At 28.5% G+C, this 22433-nt stretch overlaps 3 protein-coding genes across 3 annotated transcripts; 2 read left to right on the top strand and 1 right to left on the bottom strand.

Annotated features, from left to right (window-relative positions):
* Positions 1–6981: 6981 nt before the first annotated feature.
* On the top strand, positions 6982–8759 carry LOC110642621 (E3 ubiquitin-protein ligase PUB24-like). The gene has a single exon (XM_058143449.1). The coding sequence runs from the start codon at positions 7166–7168 to the stop codon at positions 8381–8383; it is 1218 nt and encodes a 405-aa protein (XP_057999432.1). The 5' UTR covers positions 6982–7165; the 3' UTR covers positions 8384–8759.
* Positions 8760–15404: 6645 nt separating this feature from the next.
* LOC110642606 (E3 ubiquitin-protein ligase PUB23-like) lies at positions 15405–17065 on the top strand. Its single transcript, XM_021794709.2, has one exon. The coding sequence runs from the start codon at positions 15577–15579 to the stop codon at positions 16819–16821; it is 1245 nt and encodes a 414-aa protein (XP_021650401.2). The 5' UTR covers positions 15405–15576; the 3' UTR covers positions 16822–17065.
* A 3561-nt stretch (positions 17066–20626) lies between these two features.
* On the bottom strand, positions 20627–22381 carry LOC110644054 (dof zinc finger protein DOF3.5-like). The gene has a single exon (XM_021796659.2). It carries the CDS (start codon positions 21600–21602, stop codon positions 20682–20684), a length of 921 nt encoding a protein of 306 aa, XP_021652351.2. The 5' UTR covers positions 21603–22381; the 3' UTR covers positions 20627–20681.
* Between the last annotated feature and the right edge of the window lie 52 nt (positions 22382–22433).

Below are 22433 nucleotides of genomic sequence, written 5' to 3'. Positions count from 1 at the left end.
AGGCACATACTCTAAGTTACCATGTATATATAATTTACCCCTACTTTCCTGCTCTCAGGCGGTGAAAACAAGCAAGTGGCAGTGGAAACTTCAAAGAGACGGTACGATTCGCCAAATAGTTTTCCAAACTCTCTTAAAAACCACTTGAATGTTGGCCGCCACCCACTAGGCTGTTGCCTTGCCCTACCGCCACCAACCAGTGCAAAGCTTGCTGCCACCCTCTAAAGCCTGCAACAGAGACACTTACCATTTTTTAACCCATTTTCTCTAGGGTTAGGGTTGTATTTTTGCTAGTATTGTGATCATAAATCATCCTAATTACCTCACCAAATAGCCCTATATAAATACATGTTAAACTTTATGGTTTAGAGGCTGAAAATTCACAATAGTAGCATAATAGAAAGAGTTATGTGAGTTAGTAAGCTAAAAATTTTAATTAACTTCTAATTAATTAAAATCAATTTCCTATACCATAGTTTATAATTTTATGTACGCAATTTTTTCACGCTTGAAATAAGAGTGATATTAAGATAAAATTCTCTCAATAATGACAACTTAAAGAGTTTAATTGAATCTCTGAGCTTACAAGTAAAATTTACCTAAGAATCAATTCTATACTACTATACAGCCACTTATTGGTAAAATTATAAGAATTTTAATTCTTTCTTTAAAAGAAAATATAATCATGTTAAAATTTCACTCCATGAAATTATTAGAATTAATTAATCATTTAAAATTTTTTTCCTTAGTTATAATTTTAAAAACTTTTCAAGTCTCATTTGTTAAGTCAAACCATTGAATGTTCAAAAATTGGAACGATGAACAGGTGATTCCCTCATTCTTATGTGCAGACTGTAGTTATCATAATTTAACTACTCCCCATTTAATTATCTTCCTCCGAAAAGAATATTAATTAAACTTTAATTATTATAAAATTCTACAATATTATTCAACCATCTATATTGACAAAGCAAAAAAATTTGATTTTGTAAGCAAAGAAAGTTCTATCATTAATTTTGCTTTATTAAACTGTGGGTTGCTATGGTACGTAGTTTTCTGTATCTTTTCTAGTAATAATCTTCCTTCATATTTAATTTTCATCCATTACTTCATTATCATTACAGTTTTATAACATTATTAGGTGCTCTAAATGTTAATTAGTTAATTAAGACTGTTGCATTTATAGGTTGATGTGAAGAAATTACTCAACTTAAAAGCTAGTATTAGATGCTCTCAAAATAAAATGTTAAGAGTCTGAGAATTCTGATAACCACATTTATTAATTAAATATTTCAACACAAAGCAAGATAGGTTTATACTTGTTCATACTTTAAACATAGTAGACATTCACGTGTACACGTATTACAAATATAAAACTATTATTGGATGCCTCGTCTACAAACTTAACCTTTTAGCTAAATTGAATTTTTTTTTTTAATTATTGGCAAAAAATTAGAACTCTTTAAGTATAACGGTCATAATCCTCTTAGGATCGAGGTCCAGGGCCATTAATTGACGTTCTCAATTTAATCTAACTCTACAAGAAGAGACCTACTACTGAGTTCAAGATGGCACACAATAAGACGAATCATTGAATAACATATCGCCAACTCCAATTACACTCCTAAATAAAGACAATATCTAGTTATCATACTAGCGTGGAAAGTCATGTTAAATTTTAAATTTGGAAAAAGTATTAGGCAAATTACATATTAATTTATTTTAATCTGTCTTATATAAGTGATTAGATTATTTTATACATTGAAATAACTATTTAATTTAATAGTACAATCTAGCTACTTGTATTTATCCTTTCATTTTCATTTACTCCTGATATGAGACTTAGATTGCCAATTCATCAAATCAAGATACAATAAGGTCATCTCATTAAGTTAATCAAATTTTTATTAGAATGCCATGAATTTATCAACCCTATAAATGAAAAGTAAAATTCGAGTTTATTATATAAAATATATATTTAATTCGGAATCGTGTAAGAACAAGACTAGTAAATTTTGGTATATTATTATTATTATATTTTTTTTTAAATTCTCTTCAAAGGGAGTGTTGAAAGGGAGTAGAGTGAAGAGAGACGACCAAGAAGCAAACAAAATTGGTGGACTTTAGAAGCATCGAAATTCAAAGTAAAAGCCGACCTTTTTGGCCAAAGAAATTAACACTAAAGTTAGTAGCGAGCAATCTATTTTTGCAACTTTTAATTAATGTCCTGTCCGTGTCCGATGGGATCCCATCCTACTGCAAATTCAGCCATTTCATGTTTCACGCCTGTTTGGTTTCCGAGAAAAATACAATTCAACTTTCTTTTTATCCCTCCCTTGTATGAAACCAGTTCACTCTCCAGGTTCTGATGTTAATTTATATATAATAATATCAAAATTTATTTAAATTAATTTTATATTAAAAATCCAATAGTATATATTAACTTATTTTATATATAAACCAATTACTATTACACCTCGTTTGTTTCACAGGATTCGAGCTTAGGAAACCAAATAATTATCTTTTCTTTTCCTTTTCTTTCTTAAGAATGATAACAATCATTATTGATTGTTAAGGAGTATAGAGGAAGTTGAGGGTATGTTGATTTGTAGAAAACAGTTTTGTATAGAGGAAGTTGAGGGTATGTTGATTTGTAGAAAACAGTTTTCATTTTTTAATAAAATTTTAGTTTTCATTTTATTTATAAAATAATCAAGAAAAAAAAAATAAAAACACATTCACCTATTAATAATAAAAAATAATTTTTCATTATTTTTTTTTTAATTTTCATAATTAAAAAATAAATTAAAAATAATTTAAATTAAAACTTATTTTACTTTTTAAATTTTTTTATTATGTATTATTCATTTATTTTATAATAATATGGTCAATTTTTTTTTCTTTAAAAATAAATATTTTTCTAAATAATTATTAATTTTAATCATAAAAAAGTTATAATTAACCTGTTTGGAAATTAAAAATTTGAAAGAATTCAATTTAATTAATTTTTTTTTCATTCTCATTTTTAGAAATATAATAAATAACCTGTTAAGAAATTAGAAATTTGAAAGAATTTAATTCATTTAATTTTTTTATTGTTAATTCTCATGTTTGAAAATATAATAAATGAAAAAATTCAATTCTTTTGTAATCTGTCAATAAAAAGGATTTGATGAGAAATATGACAATTAAATCACGATTCTTGAAAAAAATTTCTTTATCCTTTTTCTTAGATTCTATTTATTTCATAAAAAATATATTTATGTAAATAATTTTTCACATTTTCTATTGTTTGGGATACTAAAAAAATGAGTCAATAAAAAATAAGTCATTTTCAAGAAAAATAATTTTCACTCTTTAAAAATCATTTTTCATTTTCTAAACTTTAATAATTTTATTGAAATGTTAAAGTATAAATGATATAAATATATTTTATTAGTTTAATATTACAACTAAATAACAAAAAATATTTTTATATAAAATATTATTTATATAAAACATTTTACATATGTAAGTAATTTTTTACGAAATAAATAGTCTTAATTTTTTTTTATTTTACGATTTGGAGAGAGAGAATAAAATTTTATAAATTGTAACAACTACAATAATTAAATATTTTACTATATTTTAATATCTAGCTAGTTAGGTGGCAGTCAAAATTTAATAATTTATTTTAAAAAATAATTAAAAAATATTTTAGATTTAATTTAGTAAATGCATCACTTAATTTCAGAAACATCTAAAAACTATAATATTAAAACTCAAACCAATTATATTTTCATGTTTTTAAAATAATATAAAAATAAATTAAAAAACAAAGGCTTCGAGAGAGAGAGAGAGAGAGAGAGAGAGAGATGGGTTGGCTTATTTAAATGGGTTGACTTTGGTGCTAGCAAATGTTGAAAATTTGACTTGACTTTGCCCAATCCGCGTCCCGTGAATGGAGAATGGACTACGTGTAACTTATCAGTGTTTATTTTATTATTTTTATTCAAATTAACGAATTAATTGTTGTATTTTAATGCTCATTAATTATTAAAATTAGTAGTCACTTTATTTTTAAAAAATACATTTTTCTGTTAAATTATATATAAAAAATATTATTACACTTAATTAAAATAAAAATAAATTATTACTTAATTTTTGAGGACTGACAAAATTAATCAATCAAACTTTACTTTTTCTAAAAAAAATTATTTTCCCAGAATTTTTTTAAATAAATAATTTTCAAGAAAATAAATTTTTAAAGAAAAATATTTTAAAAATTATGTTCAAGAAAATTTGATTTGGAAAAAATTATTTTGTAGGAATTTTTTTCAAGAATTTTAATTTTTATTAGTATATATAATTTCACAATTGAAATACACATTTTGAAGAGGGTTAAATACCTTTTTAATTATTTAAGTTTTTCCTTGAGAAAATCATTTTTTATGTGAAATTTTATTTATGAAAAAAATTTTGAATTTTTTTGAAAAATATTTTTTAAAATTTTTTTATTAATGGAAGATTTATTAATATTTTAAATATTTAACTGCTTTAATTAAAGGAAAAAGATATATATACGAAATAAATGTAGTTACTAGTGTGTTTACAGAATCAAGCATTAGAATTAATTTAATTTTAAAAATACAAGAATAAAACCATTAATTTTGTTAAACCTTGACAACTAAATAATAATTTAATTTTTAAAATATCTTTGGGTTTTATTATCAAAATTGGGATTCTAATTTCCAAAATATACAACTTTATTTTTTAGTTTTCTCTCCTCAAAAAACATTATTATTTTATATTGAATTTACCATCCTTAATTAGCTACCTCTAATGTATCGTTTATTGATAGAGAAAATAACAATAATTGTTGTCCCTCGTTGATTTGGAATAGACGTTTGAGTTATATATAAGATTTAAACAAATCTCATTCTCTTTAGTTAATTTTTGGACGGAGTTAGTCATTTATAAATTTTATATTTCAAATGTTAATGTCTGAACACAAGGGGTGTGTTATTTAAAATGTTAAATATCAGAGGATATATAGTGTGTATATATATATATAAAATACACAAAATATATATTTATTTTGATTCCTTGGAAAATTATTTGATTTGGAGAATGAACCAATTAAGGGCGAGATCCTGAGGCTATGAGTCGTCTCTGCGTCTCTCCTTACAAGGCAAGCTTGAAAAGGAAAATCCCAATCATTGTCAGAAAAATTAAAGTAAACCCACCAATTGACTCAGCTTTATTGACTGGATAATGGCCTCAAGTATTGGCCATTGCGTCTCTTTGGGAAATGTTGAGGGCATGATTCACATATATCCATTTCTTAACTTCCTTATTAATATTGATTGAATGATGATATGTATGCACCTCTACAACAGTTTTGTGGATTTATAACTGGAACTCTTTTCTTGTCTTCATTACCTTTTTAATTGCGTGGCCTTTTGGTTAACAATGATATTCATCTATGCCAATAATAACTTAACTAAGCCACTGCAAAGTTACAGAGAAATGGGTAGTTGGCTTTGTTCACATATACTCATCTGATAAATGATTTTGGTTAACAATGATATTCATCTACGCCAATAACAACTTAACTAAGCCACTGCAAAGTTACAGAGAAATGGGTAGTTGGCTTTGTTCACAAATACTCATCTGATAAATGACAGGTCATGATTCAAATCCATGATTTCTAGGTTACTATACATTCTCCCAATTTCAATTCATATATATATATATAAAAGGGCACAAGAGAATGCTACAAGTAAAATTTGGCATGTGTGTAATGATTAATATTCCAATTCTATTCGGATCTTCTATTTAAATAATAATTTAATTGAATTCAAGAGATTATGGTCTTAAAAATAATTTAAATATGAAAAATTATATCCGACAATGATGATTATTTCATGTAAAGTCAATAACATGAAACACTTATAATGATAAGTATTTATTATTTGCTTATAAAAAATTATAATAATAAGTAATTAGCAATGATTCTCTCAAAATTTAATTTTATTTATATCTTTTTAAAACAGTTTTTTTTTCTTGAAATTTTAATTTTTTTTTCTTCATTTGTCACCTTGAGATTAGTTTATTAATTATTTCATGTATTAATCCAGCGGTGGAGGGAGAGACAAGAGGGAGGAGCATTGACCCCAAACACTTTCAAAAAATAAAATAGGAGTAGAAAAATGAATGATGAAGGAATAATAAAGAGTTTTGGCCCCCAATCACTTATAGAAAGTTTTAAATATGTATAACAAATTTTTTTTAATCAATTAAATTCCTCAAAATTTTTATTTCCTATTAATTTATAATTTATTTATTTATTAAAGTGTTAGAATATTTAATTATTAAATAAATAAGAAATTTATTTAGAAATTATTTATTTAAATTTTTATATTTACAAATTCAATTGTATTAAATATGAGATTTCATAATTCAAAAGTTGTATTAAAGTTGATTGCTTTAGTTAAATATCTATAATATATGAGATAGAAGATTTGATCTCATTGCTATATATTAAGGAAAAAGATTTCTCCTTTTACCAAAATAAATAGTACTCCAAAATAAAGTTGAAGGGAATAAACTAAAAAATCTAAAGACGAATGGTCTGAATAATAATGAGAAATTCTTACCTAATTAAATTTAGGATACAAATCTGTGAAATCATATAGTTAATAGTTAAATTTCATCGTATATTTTGTATCTTAAATTTATAATTAATTAAATTTAAATAAGCAAAATTCCTAAACAAATAATGATTTGATGCGGAGTATATTTTCCTTATTGGTTAGGTAAATTAAGTTTGTTCAAATGCATAATTAATACCCACAATTACTAAAATTCAGTAATTGGATTGGATCTTACGTGTGCTTTTAATAAATGTCCATTAATTGTCTATATCTCAATTTCTTCTTTGACCACTAACGTTTCCCTTTGGAATGTTATATCAATGGTAAGAGATCCTACGTTAGAATATATGACCACCAAGCCAAGAAGACCATTCCCCACTCTCTCTCTCTCTCTCTCTGAATAATTTTTCAATAAATTAGCCGCATTCTCTTACCAATATCCTCTGAACAAAAACTCTTTACTTCCCAGATTTGATCATTAACTTCTTCTTCTTCTTCTTCTTCTTCTTCTTCTTCTTCTTCTTCTTAACATGGAAGATATTGATGTTCCTCAGTATTTTGTCTGCCCAATATCTCTCCAAATCATGAAAGACCCTGTAACAGCCATTACTGGAATCACATATGATCGCGAGAGCATCGAGCATTGGCTATTCACCAGCAAGAACACAATCTGTCCTGTCACTAAACAACCATTGTCTGAAGATTCTGATTTAACCCCTAATCACACTTTGCGCAGATTAATTCAGGCTTGGTGTGTTGAGAATGCTTCCAGCGGTGTTGACAGGATTCCTACTCCTAAACCTTGTCTCGACAAGTTTTATTTCCTTAAGCTTGTTAAACATCTTTCCCATCCTCAGCTGCAAATGAAAACTATTAGAGAGTTGGAACTGCTCGCTGTTGGGAGCGAAAGGAATAGGAAGCACATGGCGGAAGCTGGGGTGCCTAAAACCTTGTTGCAGTTTATAATAACACGTTTCAAGCAAGGCCGGATAATTGATGGCCTACAAGAAGCGCTTAGTATTCTTCGGTTGATTCGAATTCCTTCTAGGGAATCCAAGGTTTTTCTCATCGAAAACCATCTAATCATCGAATCTTTGACATGGATTTTAGGGTTCAACATCGATAATCATGTTACACTTAAATCTAACGCAGTTTCTGTACTGAAGATGCTGTTTGAGGAAGCGAGTTCTAGTGTACTAGAAAGGCTAAAATCTGAATTTTTCAATAGGATTGTTGGTGTCATAAGAGAGAAAATCACTCAACAAGGAATTAACGCTGCTTTAAAAGTATTGTTAGATGCTTGTCCTTGGGGAAGAAATAGGGTAATGATTGTGGAATCTGGTGCAGTTTTCGAGCTGATCGAGCTTGAATGGAGATCACCAGAGAAGAAAACCACGGAGATGATATTCGGCATACTATTTCATCTATGTTCTTGTGCTGATGGAAGAGCACAGTTCTTGAGACACAGAGGTGGAATTGCTGTGGTTGCAAAGAGGATCTTGAACGTGTCTCCAGCAGCTGATGATCGAGCTGTTTTGATCCTTGCATTGATAAGCAAGTTCTCAGGAACAAGCATGGTGCTCCAAGAAATGTTGAACGTTAAAGCTGTGTCAAAGCTTTTTATGATAATCCAAGCTGATTGTTCACCTTATTTGAAGGAAAAAGCCAGGGAAATCCTTAGATCACATTCTGAGCAGTGGAAGAACTCTCCTTGCTTTGATAATGCTTACACTCTCTTGTCAAGGTAACTAAAACTTAATTTCTCTGTACATTTTTTTTTTCATCCCTCTTCCGGCAGCCGGCCGCGTGCACTGGTTAACCTCGTATTCTAAAGATTTGAGCAAATCTAGCTACTAAATTATAATAATGTTTAATTAGGACACCCAAATGGTATCGATTGAGATGAAGATCACTAATAAACTCAAACGTCTCAAACTTGATCATTTGAGTTTATTCTGCGGCCTTGAAGGATCAATATATATAGCGTTTATGATTTCTGGTTGGTCTTTGATTTTGGATTCATTTTTTCTTTTTTACTCCATGTTTTCATATTTAATTTATAAAATATGTAATTTTTCACTGCTCTTTCATATTATTTTACTTTAAAAATTTTATTTCATTTCACAGTGATTTTTAAAATTTTAAAATCGACTCTAACATCATTAAATTAAAACTAATTAATTACACTTTATTATTATTCTTTCTAAATTATTAAATTATAGAATATTTTAGTGTATAAATCTTGCACTTCTTATTAATAATACATGGTAATATAAAAATAATTAAAAATAGAAATTAATTATATATTAGCAGTAATATATATTTTTTATTTGGAATATTTTGAAATTGTTTAAAAATTATGTAAAAAAATGTGATGTTAAGATTTTAAAAGATAATATTTTTAATTATAAATAAAATAATAATAAATCAATTTTGGACACCATGAATAAACATGTGGAACCTATATATTATTTGTATGTGATTATTTTTTAATTTACAATTTTAATTATACGATCGAAAATCAACTTCCATTACTATTAATAAAATAAATATATAGATTGTTAAATTAAAATTTTAATAATTAAATATCTATATACATATAAAAATAGCAATCATTTTAATTAATTTTTCATAAAGGTAGCAATCTTTAAATAAGACATTTAAGATTCTGATTATTTCATAAAAAATATTTTTCATATTTTCTAGTGTTTAGGGCTTTAGGAAAATGAATTAAAGGAAAATATTTTCCTGATTAAAGGGAAAATTAAGTCATTTTCTATTTTCTAGATTTTGATGATCTTTTTATAATTAATAAGTGATATTTTTATATTTAATAAGTTAAATTAATAAAAAAAATATAACACCTATTTTTGTTTTAAATTTTAGTGAAACTTTTAATTTTAGCTAAAAATAAAGAAAAGGCAGGATATTACATGAACTTTATTAATTAACATTATATTAATTATGAACATCTAAGGAAAATATTTGTGATTTTATTATTTAATATTTCTTTTTGTTATTATTTATAAAATTCATCATTTTTATGAAAAATGGTTAGAAAAGCTTACAAATACACTATATTAGAACATAAATTATATTCTTAATAATTGATTAACATATCAATAATGGCAATTAATGTCAATTAGCATAAGCTTACCAAATTAACGTAAAATTTACTACATGCTTAAGCAGTAAAATTCAGGTGTTTTGGACTCTGGTTTAGGGTAAAGCCTAAACGTTAGGCCCAAAACCATTGCTTAGTATTTTAATTATATCAATCATGCACTAATTGCGTAGCCACTCACTGCCTTTGGAAATAATAATAATAATAATAATAATAATAATACTAATACTAATACTAATAATAATAATATTATTATTATTATTATTTAAAGGATTTATTAATTTTAAAGTTATTTTTGACGGATAAAAGAAGATTAATGGTTGGCTATTTATTGGTTTCATATTAATTTATTATTTTTATTAATGGAGACAAATTATATATTGAACTATTTTTTTATAAGCAAATATATTGAACTAATAAGGAATTCTCCGTTTGTTTCTATATTTTTTAGCATTTGGAATACTAAAAAAATAGGTCAATAAAATTATTTTTTTAATCAAACTAAAAATTAAATTATTTTTTATTTTTTAAATTTTGATAATTTTATTAAAATGTAAAAATATTTATATATATAACTTAAATATATACTATTATTTTAATATTATAATTAAATAATAAATTATATTTTTTTATTTTTATAAATTATTTTTTGTAAAATAAATATCGTGCTTCTTCTATAATTTTTAACAATTTTTAATGTAAAAATAATAATGGAGATTAATAACAAGAGTTAGTGAGTTATTGAAATTTATTACATGTTTTGGACTTTAAGGATTACTATTGGGAAGCTAAAAAGTTAATTTAAAAAACATGTTTTTATTAAAGTTAAAAATAATAATTTAAAAATTGTTTTAATATTTTAAATTTTTTAATTAAAATATATTAAATTTAAATTAAATTCAATGATATTTAATAAATATTTTTAAGAGAATAAATTATAGAATTAATAATATTATACACCATCCAATTGACTGTAATAATTATGATTATAATATTTGAGAAGATGAGGATGATCATTTTCTCTTGTATTGGATATGCAAAAGGATCATATCATACAAGTCCACATTCCACACTATTTATTATTATTCTTTTTAATGAAATTAGTAAAAAAAAATTGATGAATAATGCACAGAAAATTATTCACAATACTACAGCTGCCAATTTGGTGGTCAGTTATATATAGTTGACTTCAATTTTATTGAATATATTTGTTAGGTTACAGCCAAGAAAACTAAATATTATATACACCAATAAAATTTTCAATTTTGCAATATAAATTCTCTTATATTTGAATTAATTACTATTTTTTTTTTAATTTTGACCTATATATTGTGTACCTTTTCTTTTAATATATATATATACACACCCTTAAAGCTTATTTAATGAACTCTTTACACCTAGTAAGGTTTAATGCACCCTACTAGTATGGGGAATTATAATTGTAATGATGAATACACTTTCTTCATATAAGTGGGGTGTATTTTTTATTAAAATTATAATTATTCATATCAATAGTGTGCATTAAATGAATTTTAATAGTGCATATTTGCAAGCATTAGAAAAATTATTTACAAGGTTCTCACTTCTAACACTTTAAATATTTCTTATTTTGATCATGTTGTGAATGATATAAAAGCTCTTTAACATAAGCTTGAAGGGGTATCTCTCCAGTTGGTGCATAGATCAGTGGATCAGTAAGCTCATTCTATTGCAAGAGTGGTTGTTTCTAACAGCCTGTTTGGTATTGAGTTTTAAAAGTTAAAATTGATTTTTTGAATAAAAGTATCACCTTAAATACTGTTAAAAAAATAGTTTGAAAAAAGCTATTTTATTATTTTAGTATTTTTACGATAAAATTGATAAAATTTAATTTTTAATTATTTTTTAACATTCTCTGACTAATATATTTAAAAAAAAATAAATTTTTCGACAACAGTTTCAACAGTAATGCCCAACAGGTCTTAGATGATGTGCTTCCCTCATTTATGTTTAATGTACTTGAATTTGATTCTAGTAATTTATAAAGTTTTTTATTCGTTTTTTAAAAAAATATATATAATATTAGATAAAAAAAAGATGTAATATCACATATAAAATATATTTAATAAACATTAATAAATGTATATTAAATTTTTTGTTATCTTAAAATTTTTATAGAATCTCATTTAAAATGGTTGAAAGCGAAGAAAGTACAGATAAAAGCTTCGTAACAACCAAAAATAGGGAAATTGCAAAAAAGGCACAGGAAAAATGGAAATTGTGAAAAGGGGGAAAATCAGAAAGGCAACACTGAGTCTGACACGCGGCTCTAGAGCTTTTTTTTTTAAATATATAAATCGGAAAGTATTAAAAATTAATTTAATATTAAATTTTATATCTTTTAATTATAAAAATTTTAAAACAATAAAATAATTATTTTCAATATTATTTTAAAATAATATATTTTTAAAAAGTGCTCCTTTTAATTAGAATTAATAGGCCTTTAGTCTTGATTAACGTTTAGCTTTCGGCTTCTTTGAAAACGTGGGTGGGTCTCATCGGATAGTCAACTTTGTCTCTCAACAATAAGATTAAACACAAGCGCGTCCGATCCGACAGTGTGGTAAGGTGTGACGTCCACTAGCATTTGGGCCATTAACGTCGCTCTCATCATATGGGCCTATATCATTCAGCTATGCCAGCTACTTCTTCTCTATCCTAATATATACATTCATCCTATTAATAATTAATGTATTAATAAAATAATAATAATAATAATAATAAATATTTAAGAGGGATAATCCCTCCAAATCTTACGTCAATTGTAAAATGGTGTGTGTTTAGATTATATAGAAATAAAAATTTTTTTAAAATTATTATTATTTTGAGGTGTGATTTACTTCTATCACTAATCTAAGTGTGCGTGTATTTTTATCTAACGAAAGAAAAAATATTAGGCCTTGAGCAGTTTTTAGAGTTACTGATGTGGTTAGGGCCCTAGTTGAGGTCCCATATAGGGTGTGCTTATGAGCTAATCCTTTGAGATCTTACATCGGTTATGGAGTGTACGTGTATTTAGATTATATAAAAATAAAAATTCTCTCAAAATTATAATGATTTTCAGATATGATTCATTTGTATCACCGACTCAAGTGTGTATGTCTTTACCTAACGAAATGAAAGAAAGATACTTAAGAGTGACAATTTAAATTTGATTTATATTTATTAATTTATCATTATATAAAACATCATTTATGAGTTAATTTATTACAATTCAAAATGAGATCACAAATTAACATGTGATATTAAAAAGAAAGTGTATCATAAATGTGTTAAATTAAATTAGCTAATTAATTCATGACACAATATAATTATTTACATATTATAAATGGGTCAAACACAAACAAATTTAATTCTAATTCTCTATTTAATTAGTCCTTACTCGGATTAGCCCTTAGTCCAGAGTTGGACGGTGGCGATCCTGGTCGCCCACCAACTAACGCTGCCATCATATCCATTCTCATCATTAAAGGACGGGGAATGTACCCGTATTCCACAGCTGCCTTTTTTTTATTTTTAGTATGTTAGACTTCTCCCAATTGAATATTTTTTTTCTAACAATATAAATATATTTTCTGTCATTGTTTTAGTAGAAAATTTTATCACATGATATAATAATATAAATAAATAAATAAATAAATAAATAAATATATATATATATATATATATATATATATATATATATATTTTAAATTTCTCTTTAGTTTGAAAATTAAACTTTAATTCTTGGTTGGTCATAATTAACAAATCATACAACAACCAAGCTTCTTGGGCATGTTAACTCGATTTAAGATCAACAACCACCACCACCTTCCATCTCTCGACCAAAATTAATTAATCATCCAATATTGTTGGAAAAATATAAATATAAGAATTACTTCTAATGGGATCAAGGTATAGTATATAATAAAAAAAAAATCTAAATTAATAATTTAATTTCACGTTTATAATCGAGAATTAATATTCTTTGCATATTCAAAATTTTATTTGCCATAAGAAATTGACCATACACCAGCCACACATATATTTGTGGCTACCAACTATTGGCGAGTCAAAAGGAAAAAAAAAAATAAATAAAGGAAGGTTTCTTAAAAATCATCACCAAGCTATGTATTTTTAAGCAAATATTGAAACCAAAGATATCATCAATCTTGTTTAATTTCTTCGATTAGTGAAAAAAAAAAAAAAACTTGTGTAATATTTGCTAGGTTATAGATAATTTTAATCCCATGTTTGTTGTAAATTTGTTATTTGGCTTTTTCTCTTTGTATCAAAGCCTTTCTAATAAAAAAATAATAATATAGTATCCCACATTGATGGAGAAGAGATTAATTATTAAATTGTTTATATAATTTTATAATCAGTTAAAATAATTTGAGAATTAATTATTTAGATTAAAAAATATTTATATAGAGTCGATCCATCATGGACCTGAGATATATTATATATGATAAAACTCACATATTAAATAAATAAAAAATATATATTTATATTTTAAATTTATAAGCTAATTAAGTACGACTATTACAGTAACGTCAATAATATCAAGCAGGAAAATTCTTATCTAAATCCGATTTATCATGAACTATGAACCGAGTCTCTATACAAAAAAAATCCAAACAAGCTACTTTCTTGAAATATCATAAGTTTGTTCTAAAATGGTGCCTTTGTTAGCTTATAATTCTAAACTTTTTTATTTTTTTTCCTTTCCAAATCAACTGCCTTTTTTTTTCATAAAACCTCTATGGACTTCATATAAATCAATATATATATATATATTATCTTTAATTATAGAAATTTAAATGGGGTAGCACACACTCCTTTTATAAACCATAACCTAATTTTAATGAGCTTAGAATCCAAAAGGGGAAAAATTTTAATTAACCATGAAAGCATATCTTTACTGGCATTGGACGTTTCCCCTCTAAGTAAACTCAATGATGATGATGATAACGTATACATTATGTTTATAAAAAAGAGTATTAGGAGACTCTTAATATTTGTATAGTATGATTTTGAATTGTTTTAATTACATATAATATTCTTAAATGACCTAAAAATTAGTAATATATTTTCAATAACATGTTTTATTATAAATACAAAGTCTTTGTTAAAGAAAAAATGAAAAGTCAGACAGAGCACAAACGGTATATTCCCATAAGTATGTTCACATGGATAAATGTCAATGCTGGAAATGTATGAATACTTGTACCCTGCATGGCTAATCTATACCAGGTTGGTCAAAACTGGAAACTCGAGAGAAAGAGAGCTGGAGATTAGTAGAGAGAGTAGAAATCAAGGAGTGAGGAAGCAGCTAAGCAAAGGAGGTGCATGCGAGGAAGATGCAAAAATGCCATGAGGCTTTCTGGGCACCTCTTGATGAGTCTAGTAGCAATAAAAGCACGCTTATAAAACACGTACTAATTTTCTAGAGAGAGAAAGTCAAAAGGTTATATACACATGACACATTTTCAAGACTCGGTGAAGTTTGCCTACCCTTAGAAAAGTCTTACCTCTCTCCCTCTCTCTCTCTCAACGCCCTCGTGTTTTGACTTTCTCTCTCCTCCTGTCCTCTATGCATATATAAAACCTAACCCCTCTTCCCTACTCCGAACTTCAAAACTACTTCTCAACAGCTACTACCAGAAATTCTCCTAACTTCCTCTCTATTTTTTTTTCAGATTTCACACCAAACATTTTCTGGGTTTTTCTTCAAATCATTCATCTGTTTGTTTTTTAGTTCTTCAGCTTGTCATCATCAGCAGCAGCTTCTGATTAATGGAAGAGATTGATGTCCCTCCATTTTTCCTCTGCCCTATTTCTCTCCAAATCATGAAAGACCCAGTTACTGTGCCAACTGGGATAACCTATGATCGCGAGAGCATAGAGAAATGGCTATTCTCAGGCAAGAACAACACATGTCCAGTCACAAAACAAGTCATCTCAGATTGTGACCTAACACCAAATCTAACTCTTATGCGATTGATACAAGCTTGGTGTACTCTCAATGCTTCTCATGGAATAGAAAGAATCCCAACTCCCAAACCTCCAATCAGCAAGGCACAGATAGCTAAGCTCATTAAAGATGCCACCAAATCACCCCAGCAGCTGATCACTTGTCTAAAGAAGCTACGTTCACTAGCTACCATGAATGATACAAACAAGAGATCCATGGAGGCTGCAGGTGCTGTAGAGTTCTTGGCTTCAATTGTGAATGACTTGAGCTCTTTATCCTTTGAAGAATCAACTTCAGATGGAGATGGGATTGTGGTCATAACACCAAGTGATGAGGCCTTAAGCATTCTCTACAGTCTTCAATTATCCGAATCCGGGCTCAAGATTCTTATAGGCAAAAATGGGGAGATCATTCAGTCGTTAACCAACGTCTTGCAAAATGGGAACTACGAGTCTCGAGCTTATGCAGTGTTATTGTTGAAATCAATCTTCGAGGTTGCTGATCCAATGCAACTTATCAACCTGAGAACTCAACTCTTCGTGGAGATAGTCCAAGTTTTAATCGACCAAATCTCTCACCAAGCCTCCAAAGCTGCATTGAAACTCCTAATAAGTCTTTGTCCGTGGGGGAGAAACAGAATCAGAGCAGTTGAAGCCAACGCAGTGTCTGTTCTGATCGATCTTCTTCTTGATTCAACGGAGAAAAGGGCTTGTGAAATGGCACTAACTGTGCTGGATTTGCTATGTCAATGCGCAGAAGGCAGAGCTGAATTGTTAAGGCACGGGGCTGGGCTAGCAGTTGTTTCAAAGAAGATACTTAGAGTTTCTCAAGTGGCAAGCGAGAAAGCAGTGAGGATTCTCGTATCTGTTTCAAAGTTCTCAGCAACTTCAGGTGTTCTTCAAGAGATGTTGCAGATAGGTGTTGTAGCCAAGTTGTGTTTGGTTCTTCAAGTGGATTGTGGAAGAAAGACCAAAGACAAGGCTAGAGAGGTGCTTAAAATGCATGCTAGAGTTTGGAAAAATTCTCCTTGCGTACCTCCAAATCTGCTCTCTTTTTATCCAGATTGAGACAAAGAGAGACTAATTAATCAGTCTTCCCTTCATTGTCATTAAGATTAATTAGAATGTAGTGTACATTATTAACTATTATTTATGGATTATTGATTATTATTAGAAAGAAGAAAAAACAATACCATACAAATTTGGATACAAAAGTGGTGTCCAATAGTATGCATGTTTCATGGGAAATGAGATTTTGTTCTATTTTGAGGAAATTAATGATTATTAACAAGTTGAGAGATCTTTATAGTCATCTCAAGCACTAAACCCTTTTATTATTGGTCACTACAAATCATAATTTCCATTTTCTTTTTTATATGGTGGGGTGAAATGTTTGGAATATAAACTAAAAGGTTGTGAGACAAGATCAACATGTTAGATTCTTGTTTCCTGTTATATTACTGAAGACAAATTGCTTTTAATTATATAATGGAAGAAGATAAGTGTGAAAAACATTTTTTTTTTTTTCTCATTACGAGTTTGAGGGTAATCAAACATTCAAACCCATAAGGCAGTTCTCAAATATAGAAGGAAACAAACCAGATTAATTCTTATTCTTATTTCTTTATTTCATGTTATTGTCTGAAGTGTGTGTTTGTGATCATAAGACAAGCTAAATATAGAAGGATAACCCTTTTGTTTTCTTCCAACTTCCATCAATTTCATTGTTGCCAGTAAAATCTAGAAACAATTTGACCCATTTTAAAGCAAACTGTTGTATCAAGATCAAGAAAAAGCCAATCTATTAAGCAAAACTGTGTATTGGGACACATAATATATTCAAATGGCTGCAACCCATTTTTGAATCGCACCTTTTCTGGTGGCTGAAGGTCAAATTTCCCGTTCTCTTTTTTTAATTTCAAAATTTGGCATGAGGTCAATGCCAAGGCAATTTATATTGAACTTGTCAAGGCCACCCCGCCCCCAAAATGCAAAAGCCTGCGTTTTTTGTTTTTGTTTTTTTTTTTTACCATGCAACAATTATACAACGAATATTTTAAATATTTAATTATAATAGAATCCACTATATTTAATTTACATACAATAGTTGCATCAAAAAAAAAATCCTCTACTTATATGAGAAATTATATCTATTATTATGATTTCGTGTCGATTAAGTTATTAGTAATATTAAATTATTTTTAAAATTATAAAATATCAAATTTAAACTCTAATTAAAATTAATTTTGACTTAGTAGTATTAAATTATTTTTAAATTATAAAATATTAAATTTAAACTCTAATTAAAATTAATTTAATAAAAAAACTTAAGAGATTATTTTTCCATTTTCTTTCTATTATATATTTGATGAATTAAGTTGACAATTATTTTTCAACGCATGTTTTGGCTTGGGTAGGCATAAAATTAAACATATACTTCTCTTCTCCTGGCTGTATGGTGCTTCAAAATTTATAAAGGAAATATCAAACCATGTTAGCCCTTGCCATCTACATATGGGCATAGAATAGTAAATACACAACTTGCACATGGTGCATGTATTTAAGTTAACAAAATGGACCAAGTCTCTCCTCTCCTCTCCTCCATGTCAATCCATTCTGTGACACAATCAACTTCAAGGCCCTATAACAGTTGTACATGTAGATTAAATCCGACCCCGTCTAAGAACCTTATCAGATGATCCACTCATTTCTTATGCATATATTTTACTATATATGTGATCTCATTCTTGTAGCATTTGACTGCTTGAAATCTTCATTAAGCTGTAGCTGTTTTGTTTACTTGTCAATAATTTGATTTGATCAAACGTGTAGATCCTTTTAATTCTATAATTAAGCTTTTCATCCATGATCAGCAACTTCTAGATGCATGATGATGTGGGACTCAATTTAATTAATATTTCTTGGATCATGAGATGCATTTTTTAATTTTTTTTAAAAAAAAATTTATGACAACTTAGTTTGCCTATCCTGAGCCAATATCAGAGCCGAAACACTATTGTTGAGTTATGGGAGATTGGTTCCTTCCACCTAATTATAAAATAAAATTAATTTTGCATTTAGAGATGTTTGCCTTTTGATTTGCAATTGAAGTTTTCAAGATGCATGATATATATGGGTATTTAATTTTCATAGAATTTGTACCAATTGTTTGAGGACTACTTCAATCAATTAAAGTGGGTCAGTTCTAAAAATGCTTCTTAGTATTAAGTTGCTTGTTAATTAATTTTAATGTGAGAAGACAGTAAAGGGTCAATTCCAATTTTTTGTTAAAAAAATGGTAAGAGACTGAATGAGATTTTTAATTTTCTTTTTTATCAATCACTATTTTAAGTGGACAAAATTTAAAATTTCTCAAATTGATTATAACGTTTAACTATAATTACCCTTAATCTTATAAGTTTAAAAGATATATGATTTAAAATTAAAACATTTGGATATAATTATTAATTAGTGAAAATATTTTATTTTTTCTTTACAATCACTTAAAAAAAAAAATCAAATAGAGGTAATTTGAGCAGATTTATTGACACGGGTCTACATTTGTTAAATCCTCACTTGCCAAATTAAAGGAAGCGTCAATGTGTTTGATATGTTCAGGCATTGAAATTACAAAAATTATAAACTTGTAAAGAAGCGTTTGATAAAAGAAAAATTCCTTTTCTTAATTTCCCAGAGAATCAATTAAACTATGTGTATATGATTATGGTGATGGACAAATCAAACTAATGAAAATGTTACATGTATTTGACCGTATTCATGTGGTATAATTAAGGTCTCCTTAAAGAATAATTAATCTTCGAATAAAATTAAAGAAAATATTGTGCCTGTATAGAAAGATTGGAGTTAGTAGGTAAGAAAGAGATCTCTTGGAGGACCACTGTGCTCACTTCAAATGCAAGATTTGAAATTCTACATTAATTTGGTGGGTATCTTCTTTCTTTCAAGCCTATTTCTTAATTCAATTGATGCAGTATGCACTCTAGCAATTCTAGATGAAAGGTATAGTTAATTACTTAGGATTTCATTAACTCTTAAAACAAGAAACTCTCAAAACTTCTGGGGATAATCATAAGTGCCAAAAAGAAAATTTCTTTTGCTAGTTATCATTATTTCTTTTTAAATTTTTTGGATGTTGAGAGAAGATGGACTTCCATTTACTATACTGAATATACTAAATGCACGTCCTCCTAGCTATATAGTGAAAGCCAGAAACTTTCATTTCGAACCCTTAAAACACTTGCTAGTTGCTAAGTTAACATGCAGTCAGATATGAAACCTCTAGTAATTAATTTCATTAACTGAAATCCATTATATATATATATATATATATATATATATATATATATATATGGTACTTACAGTCAGGGTATCCCGAGTTAGCTTTTGAGTACTAAGACTAGGTTTCCTCCCCAGGCGATCTTAAGGGCGCATTCCCCCATATCAGGCTGGCGTATTTAGGATAAATAATCCTGTAGTGCTCTCTAGCAGAAACGATCAAAAAAATAATTTTTTGTGTGTATTTTTTTTATAAACGAATATTTTATGAAAAGTGAAAATATAATCCAGAAAAAACTTAATAAAATCAGTTTCAATTAAACCATAGTCGATAGACCCTTCCCAATACATCTGTCCTAAGAACTGATATGCTATGTGAAAAAGCCTGGAACAACAGTGTACGACAAAGACCAAGAGACCTAAAATACTGAAATAAAATGATACAGCACAAAGAAGGAACTGTTAAAAAATTCATCACTTGTTTAAAAAATTCTGTAATTAGAGATAAAATTAATTTGAATCTTGAAAATCTTTTACATGCTATTATCTGAAGTGTATTTATATATATGTTTCCAGGGAAAATCAAATTGCAGGTGCATGCCATTTGCATATACATTATTTTAAGTTCAGGTTTACATGTATAGATTACTTGATACAGTATTATCAATAGAAAAATCGAAGGGATCCCAGTTACCGAACATTAGATTAGACTCTTGAGTTTCAGGTCCAACAACAGGCTCTTGGGTCACTTGCAGGGTATGATCATTACTCATCAAGTGAGAATTGGAACACAATATCTGTGGATGAGAGCCTATCTCCTCTCCTGGCAATGGTGGCAACCCATAGTGGATTGATTCATGATGAGTACTTATGCATTGTTGAACCTTATTATCATCAGCTTGGTGCATGTGCTGTGAGTTCACCCCACAATAGTACATCAAGTGATGAACATTATCATTCAAAGGAGCTTCCATGTAAGAACCAGAGATAGTAGCGAGGCACCCAGCAAGATTTAGACTGTTGTGATTGTCTTCATGTAGTTGAACGCTAGTTGATTCCAAATTTGAGTTTGGAATGGTAGTAAAATCAAGAGATGGATCAAAATCACTAGTACCCAATTCTTGCATTTCAAAACCAGTAGTAGTAGCAGCAGTAGTACTCTGGGAATTTGGTGGCTGATGAGGATTCAAGAAATTTGCATAAACAAGTGCAAGATCAATAAGTGAACCATCAGATGTCATGGAAGAGCTACAACACTCAACAGAGGAAACCCCTTTATTAGAGAAAGCACCCCTATAACCGAAGCTTCTAGAGTGAGCAACATCAGAAGTGGAAATCCTTAACGACTTCCCTCTCCTGTTCTTCCTGCAACCACCACCCACGGGGACGTTCCTTAGGGATCCACCTTTAGTCCAATACCTTCTACAAGCTTTGCAGAAGTATCGAGGTTGCGTTAAGCTGTAGTTGTTGTAGTAACAAAATTTAGTGTTTGAAGAACCACACCGAGGACAGCTTAGTGATATCTCAACATTAGGCTTCCATCCTCGGTCCATGTCCCAAATTGCTTCAAAGCTGCTTCATAGAAGTTAAAATACCCTGGTGAGCTCTCTTACGCCCTCTTCACTCGCATATAGGGAGTATTCAAGAATGTGCGAGTCAAGTTAAGCCCTAATTAAGGTCATGAATGGTGTTGTTTTGTTTGAGTGTAGTAGCTAGCTAGGATCTTGGAAATGTGTATGCATCCATGCACGAGTGTGCACAGGGCAACTCTTGGTTTCCGGTGCCGTTAAGGGTGACGGATGATGGGTAACAGCCCCGTAGGCTAATACATTGTGTCGGTGTTTGTCATGGGATGGTGCTACGTGGCACCATGGGATTGATAGGAATGAAGGCAGCAGAGGAAACAATGGCCTCGAGAGGCTAACTCAGATTTCTTTGAAGAGCAGACAACATAGATTAAATAAAAACTTAGCTTGGATTAATGACATTTAACAAAACCCTTCCCTCGTAGACTGGGATTTCAGATTTTGTACTTGTACACAATATGAGAGAGCTTTATGAACGTTAGAATCCTTTGCTGATCTTCTGAATCCTTTATATCACAAAATGCTACTTTATTTCCCAAAAAAAAAAAAAAAATCTTCATTGCCATATAAAAAAAAACCGAAAATAGAAAAAAAATAATAATAAGCAAAAGGAATCCCGTGCGAGGGGCACATGCAAAGAGGTGTTTCTTGAAGGAGGAATGTCTCTTAGGTTAATATATATATGTTAGGCAAGTTGCAAAGGATCTCTCGGATCATGGGCCTCCTTGGATCATGTGACCTTGCTAAACGTTCTCACAAATCTAGGACAACCAGACAGCTACGCCACTTCTGAAGGAA

Source organism: Hevea brasiliensis, chromosome 3, assembly GCF_030052815.1.
Source record: "Hevea brasiliensis isolate MT/VB/25A 57/8 chromosome 3, ASM3005281v1, whole genome shotgun sequence".
Classification (NCBI taxonomy): Eukaryota; Viridiplantae; Streptophyta; class Magnoliopsida; order Malpighiales; family Euphorbiaceae; genus Hevea; species Hevea brasiliensis.
The sequence above is the reverse complement of the archived record's forward strand: the minus strand, read 5'-3'. Positions and strand labels throughout refer to the sequence as shown.

Coding starts and splice junctions, on each gene's coding strand:
- LOC110642621 (XM_058143449.1), top strand. CDS start 7,166: ATGGAAGATATTGATGTTCCTCAGTATTTTGTCTGCCCAATATCTCTC.
- LOC110642606 (XM_021794709.2), top strand. CDS start 15,577: ATGGAAGAGATTGATGTCCCTCCATTTTTCCTCTGCCCTATTTCTCTC.
- LOC110644054 (XM_021796659.2), bottom strand. CDS start 21,602: ATGGACCGAGGATGGAAGCCTAATGTTGAGATATCACTAAGCTGTCCT.